The sequence below is a fragment of the Anopheles coluzzii genome, chromosome 3, assembly GCF_943734685.1.
Source record: "Anopheles coluzzii chromosome 3, AcolN3, whole genome shotgun sequence".
Taxonomy (NCBI): domain Eukaryota; kingdom Metazoa; phylum Arthropoda; class Insecta; order Diptera; family Culicidae; genus Anopheles; species Anopheles coluzzii.
The window spans coordinates 34,988,562-35,015,579 of record NC_064671.1 but is presented as its reverse complement, the minus strand read 5'-3'; the positions used below and the strand labels follow the sequence as shown (position 1 = coordinate 35,015,579).

Here is a 27,018-nt window from a genome sequence, read left to right as displayed (position 1 = left end):
GGTTTGTTTATGTTTTGTTTCGAACCGGGTCAGTATGCAGCCATGTGCTTAACCTTTGACGTATCGATCGAGCAAATAGAAACTGGTTGAATTATGGATTTTTTTTCCGCAATGAGCTGAGTTCCATTCGCTGTGGATCATATTGAAAATGCACTTTTAATGTGTAATACTTGCCAACTCCATCACAAGCCGGAAGAACGGAAGTACTTTGCAGCAACCCTCTCCCTTTCGCCTCGCCTCGTTTAGAAGGACCGACTGTAGTCGGCGTTTGCGTAGCGTAAAAAATAATTAAATCAAAATCAAACTGCAAACAATCGACGGGACCAGAGTTGTTCGGGGTAACCTCTTCTGCGCTAGGCCGCACGGTGCGTCATTGAAGGCTGTGTAACGCGGCGTTACGTTTCAATCAGTTCAGCCAACCGTGTAACGGCGCAGAACCTCAGTTCGAGGGCGCTCACGCACACAAACATCGCTTGCAAAAGTCCTTGTCCTGTCCCGAAAGGCGGGTGGTGGTGGTGGTGGTGGAATCAAGGTGGCATAGGTCTCTAAGCCACCCCGATTCCAGCAGTCCACCGCTCTCGTATGTGCGGGGTGTTGATGGAAAAGATGAACTCAAATGCGAACGAACGTAGATAGAATGAAGAGATTATCCCTACGGATTTGGTCGGGAAATTTCATCAAACAACACGTCCCGCTACCTACCTACCCCCCTGTCAGGTGATGATTTTTATAAGCTGGCTACGAACGAAAAAACACTGAGGGATTAGACCAAATTGGAGCAAAGATGAAGAATTATGGAAACAATGAGCGCGTTGCTCGGGGTTTTGTTCGCTTTTAATAAAGAAAGGCGCTGTTGATTGTTTTGCTCCACGTATAAGTAATTTAAAGTCAAATCATTTGTTTAAAGGTAATCCTTCCAATTTAAAGCCCTTACTTTTGATTATTTATCTAGAAATTGATCTGTTGCTCCCTTTTTTTGCTGCTCCCCGTATCACACTGTTTGATCTGAAACCACAGTTCGACACAGTGCTAAATATTTGTTTAAGCGCATTGCGCCAATGACACTGTTCCAAATTAAGCTGCCAAAGAACCAACAACATTTAAATCATTTTTTCTTACCTATTTTTCGGGTGTGCATCACGGGTAAATCCCAAGGGTTGAGTTGAAGCATTACAACACCCGGCTGGCCCGGCACGCCCGTATGCAAAACAGCTATCCCATCCCGTCGCTGGAACAGCGAGGGTTCGGGAGGTTGTGTCATCGTTCAGGGGTCTTCCCCGGGAGAGAGATGGTGTTTAGATTGGATCAGTGAAAATTAAAAAGTTCATTTCCGGGCTCACTTCAATCAGAGAGGCTTTGAACACAGCAGAACGTATAAAATGCAAATCGAGTAGTGAACTGAATGCACCAGAACGCACATTGGGATTGATTGGGACGTTTTGGTGTGTGCGTGACCCGTTTTTTGTTGTTGAAGGACCCTAAAGGTACCGCCGCACAAGATGCATCAGCAGAGCAGCAAATCAAAATACACCGAATAAGTGCCATTCGGTAATTTAAATCTTCTAAATTACTAATTTATGCGAAACTCTTCAAGCACAACGCGCTATGCCATGCAATGAGCACACACACAAATCGTTGCATATTTCATAGTTTTATGGGCCACAAGGAATCTATTTCAAAAACACACATAACTGTCAAATATTGCAATTAAAAGTACAAGTACAGAAAACACATAACTTTGAAGGTCTCGTTCTCTGCGCTGGAAATGCAAATGAGGTTGCAGAATTGAAATTGCAAACTAGAGACACACACTAGACGATGGGGAACCCATACAATTCTAGTGACACATATATTTGATATTCAATGTTTATACTCCGATCAAAGTCATAAAACACCTCCGGAGTAAAAAGAAAAAAAAGAGGCTCAACACCGATCGTGTGTGTGTGATTACATTTCCGGATAATATCAAAGCCCGCGTTAGTTTGCAGTGCAAAAAAGTACAATAATAGAAAACTCTCTGCGTCTCTGCGAATAGAATGACATGCAGAGGTAAACAAAACAAAAAAAAAAAAATAGTGCCGAGGGATAAATTTTGCACAAGCACAAGCAAGTGAGCAAGTACTTCCGGTACTGTGCTGCAACAGAGCGCGATGGTAAACGAGATACAATAAGAGTGGAACGAAGGGTTAGAGAGAAGGGAGAGAGGGTCTGAAACACTCTGTCCATTCGTATTTACCTTCTGACTGTATGTATGCAGCCTGTCAGTTGCAGCTAGGGCGGCTCGGTAGGTTTTGGTTTTGGTCTGTCAGTTAAAACTGGAGAATCAACCATATTTGAATATACATATTCCCAAGCATCTTCTTCCTGCTCCAACTCCTCCACCTCCCCATCTTCCCGGCAGAAATGATCGCCACTACCGCCAACCAGAGGAGGAGGGGGCTGATAAATCGTTTCCAATTCCAGACACTGACCTGGTTGTTATGCAACAGTGCACAACGAACACAACGTCCGAGGCCCTGCCGAGGGATTGGAATTGCGAAGATCCCAGGAAATACGGGGCTATACCAAGTGGGCGCGTGGGCCGGAACCACCACTTACACACAGGCACCACCCATTGGTCAGCGATGAAGCGATGAAGCAAAGATGTGAACCATTGCAGCAGTGCAATAATAACGAGTGTGGAGCGTCCGCGCAGTGCACCATCGGAGTGCGCACTTCAGAATATGCAGATGATCTTCATTGAGTGCAACTGGAACGGCGGAAAGGAAGCTAGGAGAGGAAGTGATAGAGGGAACTCAACATCAAACCCTGTGGACGTCTGACCCGGTCCGAGTGTGGTTCGAGCGTTCCACTTTGACCAGTGACGGGACCAGGGAGTTCAAGGGAAAATCCCAACCCAGCGATGGAAATTTCACGGAATCAGCTATCAAGCAAAGCAGTATACGGGACAGGTGGTGTTGCGGGTTTGGAATGGAAACAAAAATAAATTGGTAAAAAAGCCGGTAGTGTCAGTGTTAGCGAGCAAAAAAAGGGTTATGATTCCGTTCGGGCTGAGTTGAATTTCATTAGCCATTTTGTGTTCTGCTGCCGCCGTCCGGTGGGGTGCCAGGAAGGATACAATGGGGTATGTTCACTTTTGCCGTACTTCTGGCCTCTCACAGCGGGGTAGGCATGAGACACACATCCATAACAGTTTGACCACCTTTCAGCATAATAAACCGAAAGAGGGAATCTTTCAAGTACGCACACAAAACAAAAAACCTTGAATGTTTGGTGATTATGAAAAATTATTCGCCGTTTGCTTTCAAACACACAACAAGAGCACCTCGTGTGTGCGTGTGATCTATTTCCATTTCCGAACGTCACCCTCCCTCTTTTTAAAGGGTGTGTTTGTTTTTTTGCTCTTGTTGCTGTAAAGGTACAAAACGAAACACCGTTTCGGACGTTCGAGCTGAACTGGGGGAGAGATGCTCACTTACGCGCATTACAACTGGCATTACACACGCGCCAAACGCCAAGCGGTCGCTCGTTCGAATTGTGTCCTTCAGCAGCTTCCCTGGGCTTTCGACAAAAGGGTATCCCTGCTGCAACTCTGGTGTATCTGGACCTCCAGAAAGGGGTGTTACGTGCATAAATCATCCCCCTGTCGCTTCTTGCACGTTGCTGATTATGAATAAATCTTTCTCGCTCGCATAGAGACACACACACATATGTGCGCATAACCTCAACGCACTGCAAACTGACAGGCAGCACCATCAACAATAACAAACAGTCCGAGTTCGGCTTTCGAGTGGGTCGCTCTTTCGGGAAGGGCATTTTTGCGCTAACACTCCCGAGTCCTCACTGTCCACTGGCTGTGGACTTCATTTGGACCGGATTTAGGTGCAATTTGAGTACTAGTCGCAACTTCAATCAAAATAGGAGGGATGCATCAAGGATTCCGGGGAAGGGCTTTTGTGTGAACATTATTACACCTTCGAGATAATGAATGTTTGAAGAGGGATTAACGGATTTTAGCGTCTGCTCAAGTGGAGAACATCACCACTTCTCGGGGTGTAAACAAAACCATTCGGAAATTCGGAAAACATTTACCTAGACAGTTTTGGAGGTCGGTCCATTTCCCAGAATTGAACGCAATTTCAGGAAAAGTTCAATAATTTTAATGGAATTCAATTTTCGCTTGATGTGATGCTGGCGAGAGAATGTCCTTATCATGGCACCATCAATCAAGCGGGCTAGTTAGGAGACGGCAAAGGACGTGCTCATACATCATCATCGTCCAATTACAGTTGCATTTTTAGGTTCGTTCTCTGGGGACGTTTGAGTGCTCTGCAGTTCCATCTACGGTTGCATTTGTTGCGGCCAGTACTGATATGTGCAGACTATTTCTCCTCCTTCAAAACGACCACCAAAACCCTTGGGTGGGAGTACCTAACCGCTCTCTCTCGTTGTAACAATTAATCAGCGATCGGTAAACGATCATTAATCGTGGCACCAGCACCACCGAGGGCCGGCCACCACCATGTACGTCGTCCGTTTGTATTAAAGCTGTCAGCAAATAATGACAAACGTGAGCGCACACCGCCGCCACCATGATGGTGGTCGGTTTAGACCCAAACAGTGTTTAGGCTCGGTGTGTGTCTGTTTTGGATGCGATTAAATTAATTTGTTCTAATCCCTGATACACCACACCCCACACGTTCGTGTGTTTTGATGTAGATGTAATCGCTCCGAGTTGGAACCAGTTTCTGCAGTAGTCGTGCAACAAGCTGCAGCAGCAGTAGCGCCGTCTATATGTCTTCCCTTGTGTCTGCATCATGAGGTCACTACAGAAAAACGCAGCCTCGGCACCGGTGAGGGCAATTAGTTCGCCGGTTTTGGGGCCGCTCGAAAGTGATGGAAAAATGATGAAAACATACACACAAACGCAACGATCAATCATTGCGAGTTAAGGACCCTCTTGACATTGATCCGATCCGTCGGTGGGTTTTGAGAGTTCGTTCGCTGTTGTGCTGCAGTAGTTTCATTGAATGAATGACGGTGACGGTTGTAGTAGATGGTGACCATTCGTAGATAAAACATAATTAATATCACATTAAAGGCTTCATTTAATTGACTCACTGTTTTCTCTCTCTCTCCCTCTCCCACACACAGGCGTCAACATATGGGCGGGTGGACGACGGCAGCGGCAAACGCGAAACAGAATGGACTGTCCGCGGGCACGACCGCACCGAGCAGCAAGAGCGCCACCACCAGCCCGGACCGGTTGCGCGGCGCAACGCACGATCTGTTCGAGCTGCTCGAGCGCGTCCAGTGCTCGCGGCTGGACGATCAGCGCTGCGTTCTACCGTCGTACTTCACACAGGTGCGTAAACTGCTTCTTCCATTTCGTGTATCCTTTCCTTAGTGTTTTCGCCTTCTTTTGCCCCTTTCGATCATCGTTATTACGGTTATTAGTGTGTAAGCCTTTCCGCCACTTTGGAAAAAGGTTATACGTTTTTAATTATTTTTCGGTCGCACGGCAGTCGCAATGGCGACTTCAAATAGTCCTTCTTATTCTTGTAGAGAAGAGTGAAAGAAGGCAAGAAGATCGCTTTAATTTATTCATTCACGTGCCACGCTTATACTCTCACACACACCACAAAACGTCGCAGTAACGACGGCGATGCAATTCGGTCGTGTTGCAGCTTGCAATTCGCTTTATGAACTGTATCCTCCTCTCGTTGAAGTGCACGGTTTGACGGTTTATTGGACGAGTGCTCAGCAGTGCTCAGGTGGAAGCTTTCTTCGCCTATCGCTGGTGGCACGCGATCGTTGCTGGCACGAGCCGGCCATTTCCGTCAACCATCGAGCAAGTGTTTTCTGCGACCTTCAGAGCTCCGGGTCCGTTGCGGTTCAGTGCGCCCAAAAGGTAATCGCAAGCGATCCTATATCCTCCTCATGCCTTCTTATCGGCTGCGTACTCGTGCTCAATTTGGCGACACGATTATTGACTGCCGCTTCTACTAACGAGAACCACCTTTAGGATGAGACAACCGACAAACGAACGAACGAACGAGCAAAAACCGTTAAACCATGCGCCCATTCGTGACTGTCACCGCGGCCCATGCAACCTTGGGGGTGAAGGGAGGACTTTTACACGTTATGTTCCATAAAACCCTGGATGGGGTTAGACTAGCATGTAGCTGCGTTGTGTACCATCATAAAGCGATAAAATATGAGCCCTGTTTTAAAGGTTTCCGTGCGCTGTGGTGCGCTGTACACTGCTCTGTAGTCCCATTTAATAACCATTCCATTTGTTTGGACATTGATTGAAAGTTAGACCACAGGATCGTTCACCGCGCGCAGCTCAGTTCAATGTCTTTAAGCGTCTTAAGGAAACCCCGTCAAAACGAAGGCGCAGTGCGCGTGCCTTGCTCTGTCTATCGATGCGTGAAAGACGCCGGAAAGACACGGGGAAGGAAACTGATTTAGTTTTATAATGTTCAAGCCGTGTTCGAGCTTCACACCTCACTGAAATGAGCTAAACGTTTGTCGGTGTGTTTTTTTCCCTTTGTAGCCTCGGGGCCACAATCGCTACAAACAGATTCGAGGGAGAGTGTGTAAGGTCGCACCTATTTTTATTGGATTTTATTTCCATCTGAAATCAGGCTGTGCGAGCGCGTGGCCCTATGTAAGAACAAACGTGGTACATATTTCAATGTCAATGTGTCGGTGTGTTCGGTGCGTTACTCTTTAACATTCGTTTTGTTCGCCTCCCCCCGCTGGCTGGGGGTAAGAATGTGAATAAAACGGTTGGGTGGCTTCAATTCTGTGAGATCACAGCTTCCGTTTTACTGCAATCGAAATCGAAATCGGCAGTTGGAATGCCGGGCGTCGTCGTGTCTTACAATCTGTTGCACGAACGCCGGAATTGGAACGGAACAGAAGCCGTCAGCTGGGCACTGGAACATTGGACTGGACTTTGAAATCGATATCCTTACCGTAAGACTGGATGGAAAGGATTATATTCTTCTTCTTTTCTGGACAGGTTTCTTCTTTCGAAGGAAGTAGGTTTTCCAGCAAAGGTAGCAGAGTGATTAGCTGTGTGAAAAGCGGATTAAATGTCCCAAAAGAGTTGCTACCGGTGGATGTCCCAATAGGATATAGATTTGTTCGAATTTTTGTGGTTTCCCCCTTCGGTAGGTGGGGCTTTTAAATTGATATTATTTGAGCTTCCTTTTCTACTGAAACATGACATTGTGGGTTTTCGTTTGGACACGAAGGGACTTTTGCCTTTTGTCTTTTAAGATCTCCTAAGGGAGAACATGTTACGGAGGAAAGGTATTACAAGGAATGTTCAATTTTCTCCATGACTAAGCATTGGAAAGTGCTCCTCCGCTTCGTGGAGTTCAAGAAGCAGCTTGTTTTTTTTTATCTGTCCTTGGTGTCTTTTATTTTGGCTGTCTCGCGGGCTTATTTATTGAGGAAAAATTCAATAACCGATTGAGCACGCAATCTACGATATGCGCGAGTGTTCAGGTATGTGTGGTATAGGCGCAGATACGGGACGCTGGAAACATGATGAATGATGGGCACTCAACAAAAAAAAGGATAAGAACACCAGCAACAACAACGGCAGTGAAGTGTGGCTTCTTGGCGACACGGCGATGAGAATGTAAACGATCACATTTTCCAATTTTTCATGACAAACGATGACGACGACGACGACGACGACGACGACGACGACGACGACTACAATATGGTCTGTCGCCAGGGGAAACGTCGTATGCCAACCGCGTAGACGCGATTGTTTTTTTGTGGTGGGAAGATGGTACGGAACAACGGAAAAGTATTACATGTTAAGCTTTTTTGCTTGTTGCTCCGTCGAAAAGCTTACCCCAGGTGGCATTCATTCTTTTAAACCGTTCGTTTGCCATTAAAATTGCATACATGTGGGCGTTTTTTGAAGCACACGTGCCTGTTAGTCTTCAAACCGCCTGCAATTATGCAATGTTTGATACAAACTTACCCTTATTAACCGCTTTATGTCGCTCGTTCATCAAGACTACCTTCCTGGATGTTTGCTTGCGAGAGTAGCGAAAAATTAATAAAAAAAAGTCCATCACGCAAACACCAACTCCCCGCATTTTTGTTCGCTGTGTGCCCGTTTATCATTTTTGATTGAATTGCTGCCAGCTCCGCGGTACAGCGAGATGCCAAAATGGGAGCACAACAGTGCGGTGTGCAGGAACGAAATTAGGTTAGTGAGGGAACCCCTCGAAGGCAGCGGGCGGAAAATATGTTCCCACCTGTTCCGGAAGATGGATCGGAAGAAGCCACACACTCACACACACACACATAACCCGAGCCGGTCATGCAATGTGTGTGACCTCTGCCTTCTTCCTTTCGTTTCCTTCTAGACAGCCCCAACCAGCTTCAAGCATAATCGGTTTCGAGGTTTTCGAGCGTTGGCGTGTAAAACGTGTGTTAGTCGTGTTCAGACAGAAGACCGTTGGGCCGTCCATAAATCCATAAATCCGCAACGGGTTTCCGGAAACCATCGTCCTACACAACAGCAGCCGGCGGGAAACGTAACCATCGCCCTAGCAACATCCCGCGCTGTGAGTGGAAATAAATTTCCCATCCACACACCCGGGGCCTGGGCTTAACCTTTCGCGCGCGCGACACACTCTTCTTAAGTATTGATAATTTGTGTTCAGTTCGTGTTCTACACATCTAACACGCGCGGTTCGTTTGCGAGCAGAACGAGCTTTGATTTGTGATGCTGTGGGCAATCGCTCGGCGCAAAAGAAGCGCTTTAGAAGCAACAGCTGTGCTGTGCAGAAGGGCTTCGCGGTCGCCCAAACCGGGCCTCGCGTGTGTGTCATAAAAAGTCATAAACCTCTCGGCACCCGAAAACCCTTTTAAACCCCCCCCCCCCCCAAAAAAAAACGCCGTTTTGTACGTGTCCCTGGGTGGGGGATTAAAATTTTTGAAATTGTTTTCATATTTCTAAATTGGCTCGAAAGCCACCAGCGATCGGGTGGGATCGTGTTCGCGCAGATTGATAAGCTGGCCAGCTTTTAGAGCTCGCATGGAACTGATTGAAAGTGTACCACACAACCCTCGTTTTTTCCACTCAAAAATAGCCCGGCGAGAGGAAATGGGAAAACGAGAAAACAAAGTCATAAAATTTTACGATCCGTTTTGGCCCGATGTGTCTCGATTTTTGTTATCCCAACTTGTTGGGACATACAGCTGGAACATAGAGTGAGTGAATGTGTGTCTCTGTGTACAGTGGTTCACACTCGCAGGCCATCCAGTTGGGATGCAGTTTTCGAATTGGGATGCAGCAAAAAAAAGGGTGCATCGGTCTGTTCTTCGCCACCGCCACCGCTGAGTGTCGTTTTGTTTTGAGAGCGATAAAAACGCACATCGGCGCTGGATTTGGCGGGCACAAAAAAAACACACTCGAGCACACTCTGAAGAGCCTGCTTGAGCGAGTGGTGTTGTGTGTTTTTGTGTCTCTAGGTGGCTGATTTTATGGGGAGTGAAAAATCCGTTACAAAAACTATTCCCTGTTCGTGTTCGGCTGAGGGGCTAACCCGAATAGTTTTGTTGAAGTGTTAAAGTTTGGCCTACATTATTGAGTTTGGCCACGCATATCTCCTACACGAGCAAAGCTAAAGACCAAAAAAAAAGGAGAACAAAGTGGTGAAATGTTGGGATCAAACAGGAGAGAAGACAAAAAAAAACACATGATCATGATCACTTCAAGCAATCGAAAACAGTAGTTAAGTGTCGATCATTCAAACAAAAAACAACACGAACAGCGAAAAGAAGGAACAAAATCACCTCCAAAAACAGATGTCAAAATAAACGCCTTAAGCGCAATGGAGTAATAATACAGAGCAGAGAAAAAAAAACTGCTCCAATTGAAGTTTACGATTCATTAGCCTTAAGGCCAAGAATAATAGAAAACTGTAACACCTCGTGCTGTTTCCTGCGGCTTTTTAAAGCCTCAAAAAAAAAAGAACCTTCAATAAGCCGACCACATAAGCCCCGGCGGTGACTTGGGTCACACCCAGCAAACAAGCCAAAATTAAAGGAAGAGAAGAGAGGGAAAAAACCAACGGCCACGATACACATACTCAAAACGATCAAAAACCCATAATCTTCCGGCAGGAGGTAGTCGTTCCCCTTTGTTCCTCTCCAACGCCTCGTCTTTAATCCTCGAAGGTGGCAGTAATAGCTCAAAGACGGTAGATTCAGAAGAGAAAAAAATGCCCCGTCGGTGATGTCTTTGTGTGTAACGCACGCAAACAATATGCCACGGATCCGGAGCAATGCATATACACACACCCATCATGTATCGATATACAGCGTTCCCAAAAACGGCCCCGGGGGTGACACTCCACACTCTCCTCAACATCTGGCAAACATAAAGGCGCGCGACACGTCGACACTTCATCGCCTCCGGCACGCCCGGAACTCGCACTTTAGGGCACTCCAATGCCAAGGAGAAGAAAAAGGGACACAAGAAGAAAAAAAAGCGTCCCACACGGTCGCCGATCTAAGACCGCCGAAGACAAGAGGGCCATTATGACCGCACCGAATGGTGTGTTGTACGTGGCTTACGATTGACTCCCGTCAACGTTCATCTGGGGGTTTGTCGCTTAGTGACATCGGGTGAAATGAAGTGTCAAACGATGATCACCACACGTGGCCACTGTGTGTTGTGTACGCTTGAGACGCTGTTACACCGTATGTTCTGCGAGGAACACGCCTCGCCCCCAAGGGTGCCATATCGTTTTTTCACTATCTGTTGGGACCAATTGACACTACACCGACGCTTCTTGCACACCATGCTGATGAGGTGATAAGTGTCTCAATCCGAAACGATCCCGGTTCGATATGCGTCTATGCGTTTTGTAAGGCACGACAGGACCCCGTAGATAATTACGGACCTTGCTTCGCGGGCGCAAAAGATGCACACGTCAGCGGCTATTATTGGTTCCAACTGGTTGAGCCTGGAATCCTGAAGATCCTGATGAGTCTTTAATTGATCTCTCTGGGTGTTTGTGTGTGTGTGTGTGTTTGAAACGTTTATCTCTCGGGAGGCGATTAACGAGACACAGGGTGATCGTCTTTTCTTGCATTGCCCGGTCTTTCTAAGGACTCCTCCGCAGTGTTAACTCCTGAAGTCAGCTCGAACCATTGGCGAAGGATTTAAATTACCTACCATGGAACGCAACATTTCAAAACCGACCGGAAGTTTGAAATGGGCAACAACTAGTAGCACAATTTATGACACAATCCCTCCAAACAACAAGCTCCTCGCACCATTAGCGCGTGTGCCCAAGGACAAGCAATGATGTCCGGCGTGCGTTCTCGTTTGGAACCTTTTGTTTGATCTCCCGTTCTTCCCCGGGATCGGGACAATTAACAGGCTTTCGGGCGCTCACAAACACATCTGTCCGCTGTCCTCGCGTGCTGCTGCGTTCGCCACAAAAGCCGGATGATCGATTTAATTGTCGCACGGCACGGTGGTTGTCCTTTTGTCGCAAATTTCTCTCTTTATTGACCACATCCTCCTCCTGTCGGGATGGTTGGGCTTTAGGGCTGCGTTTGGAAAACGAGGGAACGCATCGAACACCGGCACAAACAAAGCGATTGAGTGGTGGATTTGTTTTTGATTGTTCTCGCAAGATCCCTCCCCCTGGCGAGTGCGTGTTCCGTGGTTTGTATGCTTTTGCGTGTCATTACGATCAGAATGCAACTCCCCAGCAACCTAGCAAGCCTGGAATTGGTAGAGACAGAACGAGGAAAGCATGCTGCAATTCTAATGTCAACGAATTCATTATACGGTCACGGGGCCCAGGGTTTGTCCAGGGTCAGTTCATCACGTGCCACGTTGCTGCATCCTACATCCCTATTAGGGCGAGGGAAATCCCATCGCATGAATAATGGCTTCATCAGGGCCGGAAGAGAGAGCGCGCGCGCGAATCGAATTTGAAGCAATGATCGATGGCGCCGAGGACACGTTCGCTTCCCGGGTAAACTAACAAATCATACCAACTACGCTGATAGCGTCTAGGGAGTGTAAAAGGCAAAGGAAGGAAAACGGAGAGGTGATAGAAAAAATAATTTCCCGTGTCGGGAAAGCGTCGGATAGGATAATCATATTGCCCTGCGCGTTCGTTATCATTTCTCCGGGAATTAGCAAGGAGGACCTTCGCCTTTTACCCACGTAGCCGCCACCAAGAGCTGGAAGCTAGCAACAAGAAGCCGCGCGAGCAAAATGGGAAAAGCCATCGCAATCTATTTTATAATTACCATCGCTTATTTCCGTTCGTATTCTTCTCCGAACCGGCGTTCCGAGCGTTGGTTAATCTGCTAAATTACCCAAGCACACACACCATTTCTTCACGGCCATTTGCAGTGTATGGTGTGTCCTCCAACTGCACAAGAGCGCCTAAGATTTATTGTTTCGGGCTTAAGATTTACTACCACTGGCGCTGTCTTCCTGCGAATGCCCCGGAGCCCGAACCTGCTTAGCCTCCAGGGTGTGTACAGGGACCGCTTGCAACCGTACGTGTGTTGACCGGGTGTCGTCCCGAGGTCGTCCTACCACGTGACTTGCTGAGTGTTTTCATCCATCTGCATCTGCAAACCGGTCTGGTGGCCCGGCGGACACCTGAGAGAACGCACGTCCCTCGATGGGATGGGAATTGGTTTTACGAGCCAGTTCCGGTTCTTATGTCACTCCCTGATTGCACTTATTGGATTATAAAACTTCAATTGGCCCTAATGGACCCCGGACCCATGGGCACGGGACCGATTGCTCCATTAGGGGCAATGCTATTATTGGCACACGGGCTCAAGAAAAGCTGTCCGGTGTCAAACCGAAAAAGGAACCGAGGAAGGATTTGATGAAGTTGTATTTGCGTTTGATCTCGATATTCATAACGCCATCCATCATCGTGATGCGTGATGCGAGCATTGAGCGTTTTGCAAACCTCAGAAATATCCAAATCCACCTCCTCCATTAAAAAACGCCGCCACAAACAAACAGTGTCCTTGCCATTTCCTTGCTCACAGTTTTGGGGAACACTTGCGACACTTCGGTGTGCGTTGTCAGCGGGTCGCTGAATGCCTAAAAGGAGAAGTAGCAGGATGTCTTACAGCAAACAGCATCGGTAGTGTACACCGTGACACCTTGACACTCTTGACCGTGTTTGGATACGCGCTCGACTTCTGTGTCCAACGTGGCCGGGTGCACCATGTTTCTGAGCGCGCCCGCGCGACATCCGATATGTTGGCGTCCCAAATTGGGGTATTTTGGTGTGTTTTAATTTTGTAATTTGGGTGCAGTGTGTTGTTGTGTGTATGTTTGTCAATCGTGGGGAATCGGCGTCTGGGGTACGGTGAAGAAGCACACACTCATCGCGCTGAAGCGCCTTTTTAGGGAAGCTGGGAAGCTGACCCGGGTGGCGTCGGAAGATTACTGTCCAATAACTTGCCAGCGTTATGATGCTTCACCGGTAAGGTTGGCAGTTTATTGCGCTGGTAATAGTGGTAACTCGAGCTGTGCATCATAAACGCGCGAATAAAAGCCCACCATTCGACGTCTTTTAGTAGGTTATTTGGTGTAATCTGCTTGTATGGGAGTGTTGTTAGCATATGAGTTTTAGGTTTATCTTTTAATTGATTTTATTATTTGTCGTTTTTGTTGCATATTGATTATTTTACTGTAGTTCTTGATATGACAATATGATTTTTATCCGATTTCGTATTTAAATCATCTCTTAAATAGCATTTTGTCTAAAATCTCTGATTTTATGATACAGCAGTTTCAATATTATTTTTACTTATTAAAATAGTGGAATTGAGCATCTAAAAATTGTAGTTCATCAACCAGATACATTATCGAAAGCAAAGATCATACCCTTACAGCAGATGTCAACGGCAACTGCCTTTATTATCAGCTTCAGGGCATGAATCGCTTCTCATTCGTTACTCAAAAAACCAGAATTAATTACAATTAAACTAACATGTGCGAGAGAGAGGTAGAAACCCTCAAACTACACAGAAAACTCATAAACAATCTTTCCAAATGACATTTCACTAAGCACAAAAAACACACACACCTTCCTTTTGTGAAAAACGTGAAATGAATTACTTTTCAAAACAATAGTTTGCCTAATAACAAACGGTAGGAGGGGTCATATGGCATTCCCTCTGTAAATCATTGTTTCCAACAATCGGCAACGAGAACAGCAGAAGCAGTAGAAGAAAAAAACAAACCGGATCTTCTTCCGGTTAAAATTTTTTATAATAATTTTCCCTTCCTTTGATACTGCCCGCGCCCTGTGTTAACCCTTTTCCCATTTCGCGTGGTGGTGGTAGCGGTGGCTTTGCGTCATCGAGTACTCGAGTTTGGGTGGGTTTTTTCTTTCGAGCAAATAGAAAAATCTGTCCACTTTTTTCGTCCCTCACTTGTGCTGAAGCAACTAAAAAACAGTCCATCGTGGGATATAGAGCATACCGGAGGGGAGGGAAAAACAATCTCTCTACCATTTTTGCTAAATATAAAAATCCATTCAAAAAGGCTTGCGACAAGCGAATGGGATCAAAGCCGGGAGGAAACACAAGACCTCAACACGACAACGCGCAGTCGAAATGTTTGGACGTGAGTTGATAATTGCGCTGGCTTTGGATGAGTATGGTTGGTGGCAAAAAATGGCAAACAGCACAAAATACATGACGTAGTGGAAAAATCACGAAAAAAAAGAACGGGAGAGTTTAAAGAAAGCTTCTTGTATTTCGTTCCTGGCTGTTTGAAACAGGAGAGTACCTACCGATGTCCTTCCAGCAGCGTCCCTTTGCTTTATGTCCCCACAAACTCACAGTTCGATACTGTTTTTTTTTGCACAAAAAATGATTCGATTGTGCCCTGGAACGACGACAGCAAAAAAAAAACTACCTCAAAAGGGGTAAAGGGGTAAACAACAGTGCTTTGCACCAGGCCAGCGGTATCCTTTTAACCAGCGGCTTTCCCGCTTTCGGGCACCGAACAAAACACCGGTGTAGCATCGAGAAGGGTAATGAAACGGATGATGATACACGGTTAATGGGATTTTCTTCTTTGCAAAACCGTTTGCCACCGGTGCGTGCTGTGCGTTTGAAACGGGAGAAGACGTCGACGGATTGAAACGGAGGAAGGAGAGAGGACTCAAATGTAACCCCCGTGTTTTTGGCTAGTAGTTTTACACTTTTCACCGCCTTCTGCCGGGGCGTTGTTGTTCGGGGTAGAAGAGTATTGAAAAAAACAAAAATCCCCCAAAAAGTGTCCATCATAATTTTCCTCCTCGTTGTGTCCGAAGAGGAAAAGCGTGCAACACACGACGCACCACCGCACAGCAGGAGAAGACATCCTCCTGACCACCTTTTTCCCGCATATCACATTTCAAACTTTTATGAAAAACCGGCAGCAGCTACCGGGCGAATGGTAAAGCCACACGCCCGACATGCGGCAGCACACAAAGTTTGTCCCGTTTTTTTCTCTCGGATGATAAGTTTAATGAAACAGCAAATGAACTATACACACACACAAACCAACCAACTAACCAAAAAACCCCTTCCATTCCCCTCTCCCCTCCTTCCTCGCCCTTTTGATGCGAATGATTTTTGTGTGTGTTAATATATTTAATTACCATGGGCCAATGAACGGCTGGACGTTTTCCATCATCGGGTAAATAAGCGTGAGGTGGCGATTTTTGTGTTCTACGCTCCGGTTGGTGGTTAGCTCCTGGAGAGCTTCCCGGGTTTGTTTTTTTTTCGTTCTTGTTGCGTTTGGATCCGCTCGGTCGGAGGTCGCCGGTGTGTGTAGCCGGCCACAGTCTGTTTCATTGAACTTCAAATGAACGATGCTTCAATATTTTTGTGATATCGAAATGATGGGCCGTGATGTATCAAATTTGCGGGCGAGGCACGTGGTGTGTGTGTGTGTGTGTGCATGTCACTAGTTTTTGTCCTTTGGTCGTTTGACAAATCATCATTCACATCGCTCTCTCCCTTTAATAATAACCACCGAGCCATCAACCGACAAATGACGCAGCAGGAAATGGAGAAAACTGACCGAAAAAAAAAGCGTTCTGCTGCTCGAGGTCATGGGTGGTGCGGTTTTTTTGTGTTTGTTTTCTTTTGTGACAGGCATCAAAGAGTCACAAACCAGCATTAATTGATAGTTTAAATTGCCCATCAGCCCTTTTAGTTGCGGTGGGATATTAAATTGATTTTGCAGTACATTTTTTACCAACATGTTTGCAACAAATTTTGAATCAAAGACAGATTATCATCGTCATCACTAATTCACAATTATGCAAATCATAATTCAGCTGATGCAATTCAAAAAAATGCATTCGTTTGAGCACGTGTTTGTTCCTTGCGAACGTGATCCGATGAAATCTGTGATGCAAATTGCATACCATCAGGCGTAGCGCGTACAGCAACTTGCATACTGTTCGTTTAGTTACGCTCGCAAGCTCTTGCATACTTTCAGGGGCAATGTGAATGCTTACGACGCTAGCGCCACTGATGGTGGGAATTGTAACTAAAAGTCGAGTTGCACGTTATCGCCATCTAGCGGCGAGTATTTAAAACACAATCTTCATTTGAAAGCTTTCGCGGCTTTCAAATGAAGCTTATAAAAACTTTTCCTTTTTTTCTCTTTGTTTATTTCTTTCCAAGTTTTCCTCCAAGTTTTATTCCCACACAGCAATCATTCTGCTGGTGTGAACTTAAATTCATTGCACTTTGTCTCAGTTTAACGTTTTGCACACCTTCTTCTGTCACAACGTCTGTTGCTATCTTTTGCATTCATTTCATAAAAATGTAAACCTCATCTAATCGAAAATCATACGCTTTTCGCTCAGCGCCATCAAACTCATCTTCACGTCGTATAATGGTATCTTGGGCCTTATTCCGAGTACCGGCAAGAATCGCAAACACGCTTTATACTTAATTTATCCGCCGCCTACCATCAGCACCTTTTGCTGTAGGCAAACGGAAGGGAGGGGGGCAGAGCAAAGGGATTTCCTTCCACCAACGTCTTATCATTGTTTTACAATCGCACAAGCGACCATTATATGGCACCTTCTGTGCTTAATTTGCTGACTGCTGGCTGCAGCGCTCGCCAACCATTGTTTCACATTTTATGCTGCTGCTGCTTCTGCTGATGCTACCACCTCTTCTCGGTTACCTTTTGTCGTTCCGACATTCATCATGCACCTGCCATTCCGGGCGGGTTGATGTTCGGGTTGAGCTTCTCCCCCTTATTTGTTGACCCCAGAGACCGAGAGGGCGAGTGGGGTTGAAAACCGTTGCAGTGAATAAACCAGTGAACGAACAAAATTCCCGGCGCGCTCTGTTATGTTGTATGTTCTTTTGGGAGCGTTTTTTTTATTGATATTGTTTGGTTTGAGCATGAGAAAAGCTTGCTTGCGATAGAATGGAATCGTTTGAAAAGGAAGCGAATCTAACGTCTTACGCCGGTTCTAACGTCTTATGGTATGTTGAAGTTGAATGGATTCGTTTGAATGGAATGTTCTATTATGTAAACCATTATTTATTACTATTATTATTTTAAGTGCAATGAAATCGGCTAAAATGGTTTATTTAATGTATATTTGACCCCTATTCTAAGTAATAAAAATTGCTTTAATTCTTTTAAAATACGTCAAATAGTTCTCATTGATTTAATGTTAAACTATATTCAGCAAAATATCAAAAACAAAAGAAAAAATAACCTCATTCCTTACAATTTCCCCCATGAACACTTGCTTTTGTTTCATTCTGAAAAAAAAATAAATAAAAGAACAACAAACAACTATTCTTCAACCCCTTCTCCGACCAAGTCCCATCCCCTTCCACATGGTCTCTCAACATACCTTCACACAACATACACCCGGGTGGCATTATCTGCATTGCCGTGCATTAGCAGTAACGGTTGCGTTTGAATTTGAATAATGAAAGGGTCACTCTGCGGGTCACACACACACACACACCACCTTGATGGTAGCAGTATTAAAACAACGCTGGGGCGTTAAAACCTTGCCCCGCGAAGCTTATCAGCACTCAACGCGGAGTCCCTTGTGTTGGTCGGAATGGGAAGGAAGCGTACCGGAACCGGTTCACCAGAACACCGTCGTAGAAGACAAGTGCGCCCGCCTCTGTACGGGTGTGTGTGTGTGTGGGAATAGAGCATAACCCAACGCAACTTCTGGGTGTAGAATTGGGACTCCCCCTTTTTCTGGAGGTGTTTTTTCCCCCTTTTTAATTGTAATCGCCCTTTCGCTAGGGGCGTTTTCATTCACGCTAGCGCGCACCGTCCGAGGTCTCCTAACCACTCCAATGAGCACAAACACACACACACACACACGGTGGCGATGGTGCAATAAATCCATGGTCATTTCCTCTTCCTCGTGGAAAACCGTCTCTCGCAAGACTAGGAGCTTCGGTGGAAATCGGGTACCGTGTCACGGAAAGCGAACTGGCTCCAGAACCGACAGTGTGTGTGCAATGGAGGCTAATTATGGGGCTTTTCGGTTTCCTTACACGGGGGCTCAAGGTGTACCATAAACGAAAAGGGCCTTGGTATGTCTGCATGATAATAGAAAGCCCCTCTTTCCCTCCCTGCCAAATTGGTTGAACAAAGGGCTTGATGGAAAATGGTATAAAGTTTTGCCGTTTCTGGCGGTAGACAAACGGCACGCTGCCGCCGGCCCTAAACAAATGAGAAGCTATCGAAGTGTGAAGCCTCTTCCTTGCGACTCGTCTCTCTGTGTGTGTGTGTGTGTGGTCACCGGTCTGAGACGTCAATTATTCGGAAGAAATGGTACAGAAAGAATCAGCACCTCGGAACCAAAAAACAACCGACCAACAGAAAGGGTTTTGAGGCGGACTTTCACGGAAGGAATAGTCCCCCGCTTTTACGCTATAGGCAGTACTACTACTACAGCAGCGCATTGCCGATTTGCATACCCACCTACCTCGGTCCCTTGAAAAGAATGGAAATGGGGCCCTCGGCCCCTCGGCCGGTCCCGGTTTGCTGCATATTTTCGCTGCCAATTCCAACCAACCGGGCGCGCTTGATCGGAATGCATAAAACCGACGCCATTGCGTCCACTGCAACCACAACTGAGCGGCTGCTATGCCGCGCGCGGTGGCCGCAATGACGTCGAAACCGAACCGAACCCTACTGTTCCCCGTTTGCTGGACATATTGCCTCGTCCCCCTCTCCACGGTTGGGGAATGGAGCAAAAATCTATGTTAATTGAATTAAATAGCTGAGGTGGGCCATCGCTCCGAACGAGTCGCCCGCGCCCGCATTTAGTTTGCCCATTTTTCTCCGTTTATATTTTCGGGAGGGAGGAAGAGCCCATTTCTTTCACCTCTAAGAAGATTTTCTCAACTTTTTTTTCCCTCTATTTTGTATTTTTGGGGAGAGTTCGTTCACACCGAAAGGTGTGTGCGCTTGGTGCGTGGAGGAGTTGCGCGCGCGCGTTATTGCCTGTTATTTATTTCTGACCGCTGGTCTGGCCCTTCCGCAGAGACAGTTTGTGCATCCATTTGTTCACGTTTTGCCATCCCGGCAGATGTTATGCTCATAATTATGCACACCACCCCCAGTGCCCGGGGACCATCACCTTCCCGCACCCTTTCGGAGTGATTTGTTTTGCTTTTGAAAGCTTCAAGAAATGAAGATTAAATTTCTATTTCCTGTCCAGCCAAGACGCTCGGCGCGTCTTTTTTGACTTGTCACAGAGAGAGAGAGAGGGAAAGGGGGAATGAAACAAAGTGGAGTTGGAGCTTTTTGATGTCCGCCCGAAACCGAAAAAAAATGATGATGAACTACAGCGCGACCGAGGTTGTGGGCAATGAAAGACTTGCGAGGTTCATCCCCACCGAATGGCGGAGTGAAAGAGATTGCCGTTATGGGCCATTTATGCAAAGTCAATGTCCATCAAAACAAGCCCACCAGCAGTGTAAAGCATACGTTTTAATAAGTTGTTGCAATTTAATTAAATCACCATCACCCCTTTAAAAACGAGCAGATAAAAGTTATGTCCCCTTGTGTGTCAAGGGGAGTGTTTTCGCTCGGAAGTGTTATTAGAAAATGATCAAGTGTTGTGGTTTTATCTTGATTTTCTTATCTCGTTTTGTGATCGATTCATTTCGGCAGGCTGGTGCAATTTTTTATGAGTTTTTAAGCAGAGTTTTCCACTTTGTTGTTTCCTTTTTCCGGAGAAGCATTTGCATTAAAAATAGTTTTTTTTCTTTGCTTTGTTCTTGTGTTTCTTTTTTCTTGATCTTGCACACAGAAACTTTTTGGCTTTCCTTTCCTCTTTTCTGCTTGTTGTTTTTCTACTTTGCTTCTCAGTTTGCTACCCAGTTCGTGCCCAGTGTTTCGTGCCTTTAATTTACTCATCATAATCCATCTTAGTTCGTTTTGCTTCTTTCTTCTCTCTCTCTCTCTCTCTCTCTCTCTCTCTCTCTCTCTCGTTCTTTGTTTTTTCGTTTTTCCTTCTGTCTCGGTACATTTTTTCTCTCCCTTGATTGGTATGTTTTCGTGCATGCGTTCACGTTCGCTTTTCACTCCCGCTACCCTCTCTTTGCACAGATTTGCTAGCTAATGTTTGCTGTTTTACATTTCCATTTCCACCGACTAGTTGTTTCTACCTAGTTGAAGCGTTTTTTACCCTCTACCCCGTCTGTTTGTTATGTTTTTCTCCTAATGCTGTTTATAAATCTCTTCATTTTTCACTTTTGTTTCACATCATCGTGCGGCCTAGGGCTTTTGGTATGATCCACACCAAAAAAAACGCTCCTTTTTGCAATATTGTTGCAAAGCGAATCAAATGCGGCGCCGCAATGATGAGTTTGTTTGTATGTATGTTTTGCTGCCTTTGCTTAGTAAAAGTGACCCGCTTTTAAAGGAATGATCAACAAACAAGCATAGCGAAGAAAAGAGAAACTGCATCAGGATGACAGCATCTCTTGCCTACGGTGTACGGTATGGTATCGGTGGCAGCAATCGGTGTGTATCGAAGAAATTGAGAGTCGCAAAGGCTTAAGTGGGTCACATTTGCTTGGAAAAACAGTGGACGTTCTTTGCGAGAGCTCTTTCAACAGATTCGCTTTGAATAAAAGGAAGCAGAACGCTAAGGGATTAAAATCTCCACCTCCAAAACCACACGAAGACTCCATAGGGATAGCTCCAATCCCTTCTTCAGAAGATACAACAATCAGGGAACGAGAATTGCTTTACAGAATACACCCTCTTTCTGCCCACCTGTTGACAATGAGCTCGATAAACACCAGCTCCAATCGAGGTTTACAGCAGCTTAACACCCTGTTGCTGCCTGTGTATTTCTTCTGCTTTTTTTCCTTTAAATCCCCATTGGTGTTTCCCTTTGCTTCCGAAAAAAACGCACACCCAGACCACAGACGGCTACAGGTGGTAGGGACGGTGTTTTCGTCTAATCTTTGTTCTCCACCATCACCACCTTCCTGGCATTTCCCAGATAAGCTCACGCATTTTCCCTCACGTATCGGATGAATGCGTAAGAACAATGTCGCCGTTTGGTTGGTCGCCTTGAAGAATCAGAACACGAAACGTACCCAAAACTGAGCTGCTGGGTTGGTACGTGATTGAAAGTGCAAGGGGAGGGAAAACGGAAGGAAATCAACCCCCCAACAAGAGAACACGAACGACTATTAAAGCTCCAGACAGTACGCAGTAGGAGTTTGCAAAAAAACGCTTCTCTGACGATGAGTTTTCATGAATCAAGTTCGGAAAAACGGCCGGACGTACGGTTGAGTTGGTTCTACACCCCGCCCCCTCTGCTTTTTGGGTAGTGCTAATGGCCCTAACGGGGTGATACTCAATCCCTTTTGTGTTGGCTGCTGTTGGCTGCTGTAGCTCCAAACTCCAACTTCAATTCCAAAAAGGAAGGTTTAAAGACCTTTAAAACGGTCAGCTCGCCCCAAGCCCCAAGAGGGAAGCATCACATTTTCAATCGAGCGTAGTTTTCGCCATCGAAATTGGTTTGCTATTTAGATGCTATTGGTACCTTTGGGGCCGGGCTTGGTAAAGGTTTTCCATCGCCTAACCGATGGGCCCGGCGTTGGTTTTGTTGGTAATCTTGAACCAATCTTGATTGGAATCTTGGAGGAATTGGCCCGAAGCACCACCGCCGCAATTTCCCACTTTTCATCGGCCACAAACCTCTGGATGGGGTATGTGTGTATGTGTCTGTTTACTTTAAAAGTTGGCTTTGAACAAAGGCTTCTCTACTCTTCCATCAATACGTCCCTCGATCATGATGATGATCATGGTAATCGGGGCGCGAGGAAAAACGGAAAAATCGAACCTTTCTCTCTCTCTCTCTCTCTCTCTCTCTCTTTCTCGCTATTGCACCAATATCGGTTGAATTGGTTTTTCCTGTTTGGTTCGGCCCGTGTGTATGTGTGAATGTGTGTATGTGGCTCGGTAAGTAATCTTGCGTCATAATTTCTTACCGATCCACCGAGAACCACCTGTGCCGTGTGCTCCGCCGCCGTGGTGGTGGTTGATTGCATAAATTGTGCTGCTGTTACTTTTCCTATACAACAAAAGCACGAACGAACGGAAGAAAAAAAAGCATACACACTCATACCGAACCGTCTTCCGTGTCCGTCCGTTTTTGGCCAGCCGTGCAACAGCACTTTTCGGTGGTTGAAACGGTAGATTTTAGCTCCGGACGGCGAACATAATGTACCGAGAGAAACAAAAACATTAAACCCCCCCGGAGCCCCCGAGTGAAAGAAAGCGGGCCCGGGCCTGGCGCATTTGCAAAACACAATTTTTCGGTGCGCATACTTCCTCGTTAGCTTCCGGTGTAGTTTTGGGAAGGTGGCCAGATGCTCGCTGCCTTTAGCGACAGAGAGAGAGAGAGAGTGGTGTGGTTGGGGTTTTGGTTGTTGTTATTGAAGTTTCCTTTGCTACTTTAGAGTGGATGTATCAATTGGCGGCAGACCGCTGAGGTTTGGACGGTCGAAATTGGTGCAAATGTGGAGTATGGAGAGCACTTGATGTAAGTGTTCACACCTCCAGAAAGCGTAGATTATAAGTGGATCAATAGAGATATCAATTATAGTTCAACAACATGTGAAGGAATCATTATTGTATGTTTTATATATTTAATTTCCATTTCTTTGAAAATCTTTTGACGAGTAAAGACTCATAAGTCTAGGCATCAATACCCTCAAGTTGTCAGGTATTTCATAGAATTTATCGCCAGCATTAAACATTGCATTTTACCGTCAATTGTCCAATAAGAGCACTACAACCTTCAACAATGCAAAACAAACACCGGATGAAGCCATTACTTTTCTGTTGTCTATCGCTCCAAACCGCGATGCCAAACTCTCAAGAACATCTTGCACAAGGTGTTGGATTACCAAACCGGACACTGCTAGCGAAAAAAGGGCCACATTAAACCACCTCCCAATGGCCATTGTACGGGTTCGAAAGTAAAAATAAACGTTTATTACAATAACGAAGATTATACCACGCTAAGCTGGTGAAGATATCAGGATCCATCCACTTCCGATGGCGCCACAACAACAAAAAGCAGGATCGAAACCTGATCTCCAACAGGTCATCTATCAGGGAGAGAGGACAGAAGTGGCTTGTTAGAAATAGAAGTCGCACAACGACAAACCCCCGGTATACAGGTGGCGTTGCTTTGGCCGGTGTCATCTGGTCCGCTGCTGGAGCCCCGGGACCTGCTGTGATGATTCATTTGTCCGATATTTGATCCCTTCTGTTCCCCACCACAAGAGTGGCAACGATGACGGCTTCTCTCCGTACCCAATTCCAAACAACTGGCGGTTCTAGTCATCCGGGGCACGAGCTCTACCGAAGCGGTCAACTTGGTTCGTTCATCCCCCCATATAGGCGTCTAGACACACTTCGGGATGGTGCCGCAAACCTAAACCCCAACCATTTGATACTTTTTAATTAAAATAATCGATGTCAGTTGACGGTCGATGATTCACGACGCGCCGTAAATTGGAAGTAAATATAGCAACTTGGAGCGAGCGCGCGACCGCGCTCACCAGCCGTTGTCGATCGAGCGACACTCGCGCCACGAAGTGGGTTGAACCTTTTTTCCAGTTTAGAAGATCCACTTCACTTAAATCACACGTATTGAGGACATGTTTAGTGCTGGAGGGCGCACCCCTCTGTTGTATTGCGCCGTCGCAAGGTTCTCGAGTGGCTTGTCAGAAGCGATACAGAGCCGGCACGTCGTTTCGCAATAGGACCACCCCATCGCTTTTAACTGCTTCACGAAATCGCGAGATCGTTGCATCCAAAGTACCCGGGATGGGAAGACACACAGCCCGTGCTTCGTGATGGTCTTGCTGCTCCAAAGCGGACGAGCTATTTTTAAGCCCGAACAACACGCCACGGACTTCCAAACGGCCCAGTTGAACGTGTTTCACATTTGCCGCTCATCACACACATCGCATGTTCTGCAGCTCTCGGATGGCACAGTTCCTTCGGTGAGTTTTGGAATTTAGAACACAAGCGCCATTGGAGTTTGGGCAAGAGGGCAAAGTTGACAACGAAACGCTTGCGTCATTTCGGAACGCTTCGGGGAGGGGGGGATAAGCGGAACGCGGAACTATCGCGGAACCATGTTTGTACACTTCCCCCAATGACGGAGTCTCAAAGAGCTCCCGCAAGATAACTCTTTTTGGGAGTTAGGTTGGGTCATAAAAATTGGAACCTAATTCTCACCAACCTCTTCCCTCTGTACATCTCGGAACCTTTGCGGCTCTTCGTTGTTTGTTGTCTTCGGACGAGTTTCTGCTTCTAGATGCCCCTATGCCGCTCCGTAGTTGGTGTATTCCGATGTCCCAGTACGTGTACTTTCCACCCCAAAAGCAAACCACTCTCTACATGTTGGTTGTGCGTAGATGTTCTTCAAACAAAGATTAATATCTTAGTCGCAGTACAACGGTGGACACTGTCGCCTACCTTTTATTTCCCTGGTAGAGCATACACACCTCGGGAATAGAATGGATTATCGCTCCGGATCTTCAATTTCTCGGCCATGAGCTGGGTAGATTACCACTTTCGGATAGTGTGTGTGTGTGTGTATATGTCTGTGCTTAAAATTGCCCTTTGTCATTTTGGAGTTTTAGATTAACGGAAGAGATTTTGCAACATGCTCTATAGAAGTGCGTCAGCATGTGTCCCAGACTCCATTGCGTTGTTGTCTCCTGCTGGGAAGAATGGGACAGTTTTCGAAACCCAACTTCAGAACTCCTATGAGAGATCCCTCTAACATGTCTTTCGTACATGTCTCGCCCACCAGACTGTAATACCAAGCCGCCGTCTGTGCGACTCTCTGGCAAAAGGGGTTATACTTTTATTTGATTTTCTTCCCCCACCCCGCCAAGAGTCAACCAGGAGAGGACCCCGTCCCCACGTCATCACGAATTGCTTCACTTCAAAGCTCGCTTGCGGGCACACAGTAAGGCCATGCCGCCGTGTACCACACCTTGGACGTTTTGGTGTGTGCTGTGTCTGCTGCCATCCCCACACACACACACTCCACCACCACCAGTGTCTGGTGATGAATGATTCGCGTACGCGGTTTCAAAAACTCCTGCACACTACTGCACGCGTCCACGGTGAGCGTTGTTGCTTTCACATTATTCCGACCGTTTCGTTGTTGCTCACAGTTTGACAGCTGTCTTTCCTTTTCTGGAGGGTAGCGCGCGGTGTGTTTAGAACGGAGAACCGTTTATTCGCATGAGTTACAGTCAAGGAAAAGATTAGCGAAGAGTGTGGCCGGGCTGGACGGTTCGCTTTTTTTAAAATCCCCGCCCGTCTGACGGTAACTACTACTACTACTGATCGATGATTCATCATTCACCACCTTTATGCGCTTCGCTAAAGGCCTCTATGAATTATTAAACAAAAGCTTCAACCTGAAGTTGGTTTTTATTTGAGTTGAGTTGTGTGCTGTTTTTTTTTATGTACCACAAGAATGAATTCTAAATTAATGTTTTATGTCTTTTTTTCTCTCTATTCTTGCAGGTGAGTCAAAGTTATTGGATGGGATTGCGAGGGGGTAATAGGAAGTCGTCTACAGAACGAAGTCGTCTAGCCTATCTACGCTAGCAGTAGTAGTTCTGCCAAGCTGAATAATTTACCTCCGTGGGTAAGTTGCTAAATCATTCTCTGGTTGCCCAACAACTTGATGTACTCCTTCCTCCACAACCGAGTCGCTCAATCCTGTTTCCTACAGGAAGAGGTGTGCAATAATATAAGGTTATCAGATAAAGCTTGGCTAAACCCCCCTCTCTGCCGTCAATGCCCAATTCCTTCCGCCGGGTTTGGGTACCCGTTTTCGCGGCCAGCACACTATGTCACATTTCTCCGGAAATGGATGCATCCCGTCGGCTGTATGACGCGCTCGCACGACCGACACAACACATGCCTTCCTATCCCGGTGGGTGTACATATGTCGCCGTTTTTGCGTACACCCTGCTCCCCGAGTACGTGACGTCTTTCTACACCTCATTTTGCATACCACTCGGCGCGTGTGTGTGTCGGTGGAGCTTCATTTCAATAATTCATTCACTTTATGTACTTTCGTTCCTGCGTGCGCTCCTCCGCCGCAAACTCTTCCGGCGAGACAACGCGCCTACGGGGCCCCCTATCCGGCGGCAGTGTGCAATGTGCCTTCAGACTCTACTACTGGTGTGATGCCATCACACGAGGACCCGGACACACCGCACGTATATCCGGCCTGTGTCGGTTGTGCATGTGTGTGTGTGTTTGTGTGCAGGGAGAGGGAAATAATACGGCTGTCATTAGCAAAAGGCTTCTTCGATCATGTGGCTGAGGGATTGCTTTGCTGTGGCCACATGTTCCGGCCTGTTCCCTGTGAGACGCGTACCTTGACGGACAAG

The 27,018-nt window shown here is 46.4% G+C and overlaps 2 protein-coding genes across 10 annotated transcripts in view; one reads left to right on the top strand and one right to left on the bottom strand.

Moving 5' to 3' along the window:
- LOC120959480 (rap1 GTPase-activating protein 1) overlaps positions 1-27,018 on the top strand; it is a 160,320-nt gene that overhangs the window by 89,327 nt on the left and 43,975 nt on the right. For all 8 annotated transcript variants that reach the window (XM_049609697.1, XM_049609694.1, XM_049609696.1 and 5 more), the window contains one exon: positions 5,155-5,365. In XM_049609697.1, coding sequence (XP_049465654.1) covers positions 5,155-5,365 — 211 coding nt within the window. The remainder of the gene's footprint in view (positions 1-5,154; positions 5,366-27,018) is intronic.
- Positions 1-27,018, bottom strand: part of LOC120957351 (cytochrome c-2) — a 138,869-nt gene that overhangs the window by 100,406 nt on the left and 11,445 nt on the right. Inside the window, exon 1 of one of the 2 annotated variants that reach the window (XM_049609705.1) lies at positions 2,143-2,152. The exons of the other annotated variant lie outside the window; for it this stretch is intronic. The gene's annotated coding sequence lies outside the window, so the exon portion shown is untranslated. Of the gene's footprint in view, positions 1-2,142; positions 2,153-27,018 lie in introns of those variants that run through there. 2 annotated transcript variants of the gene reach the window in all.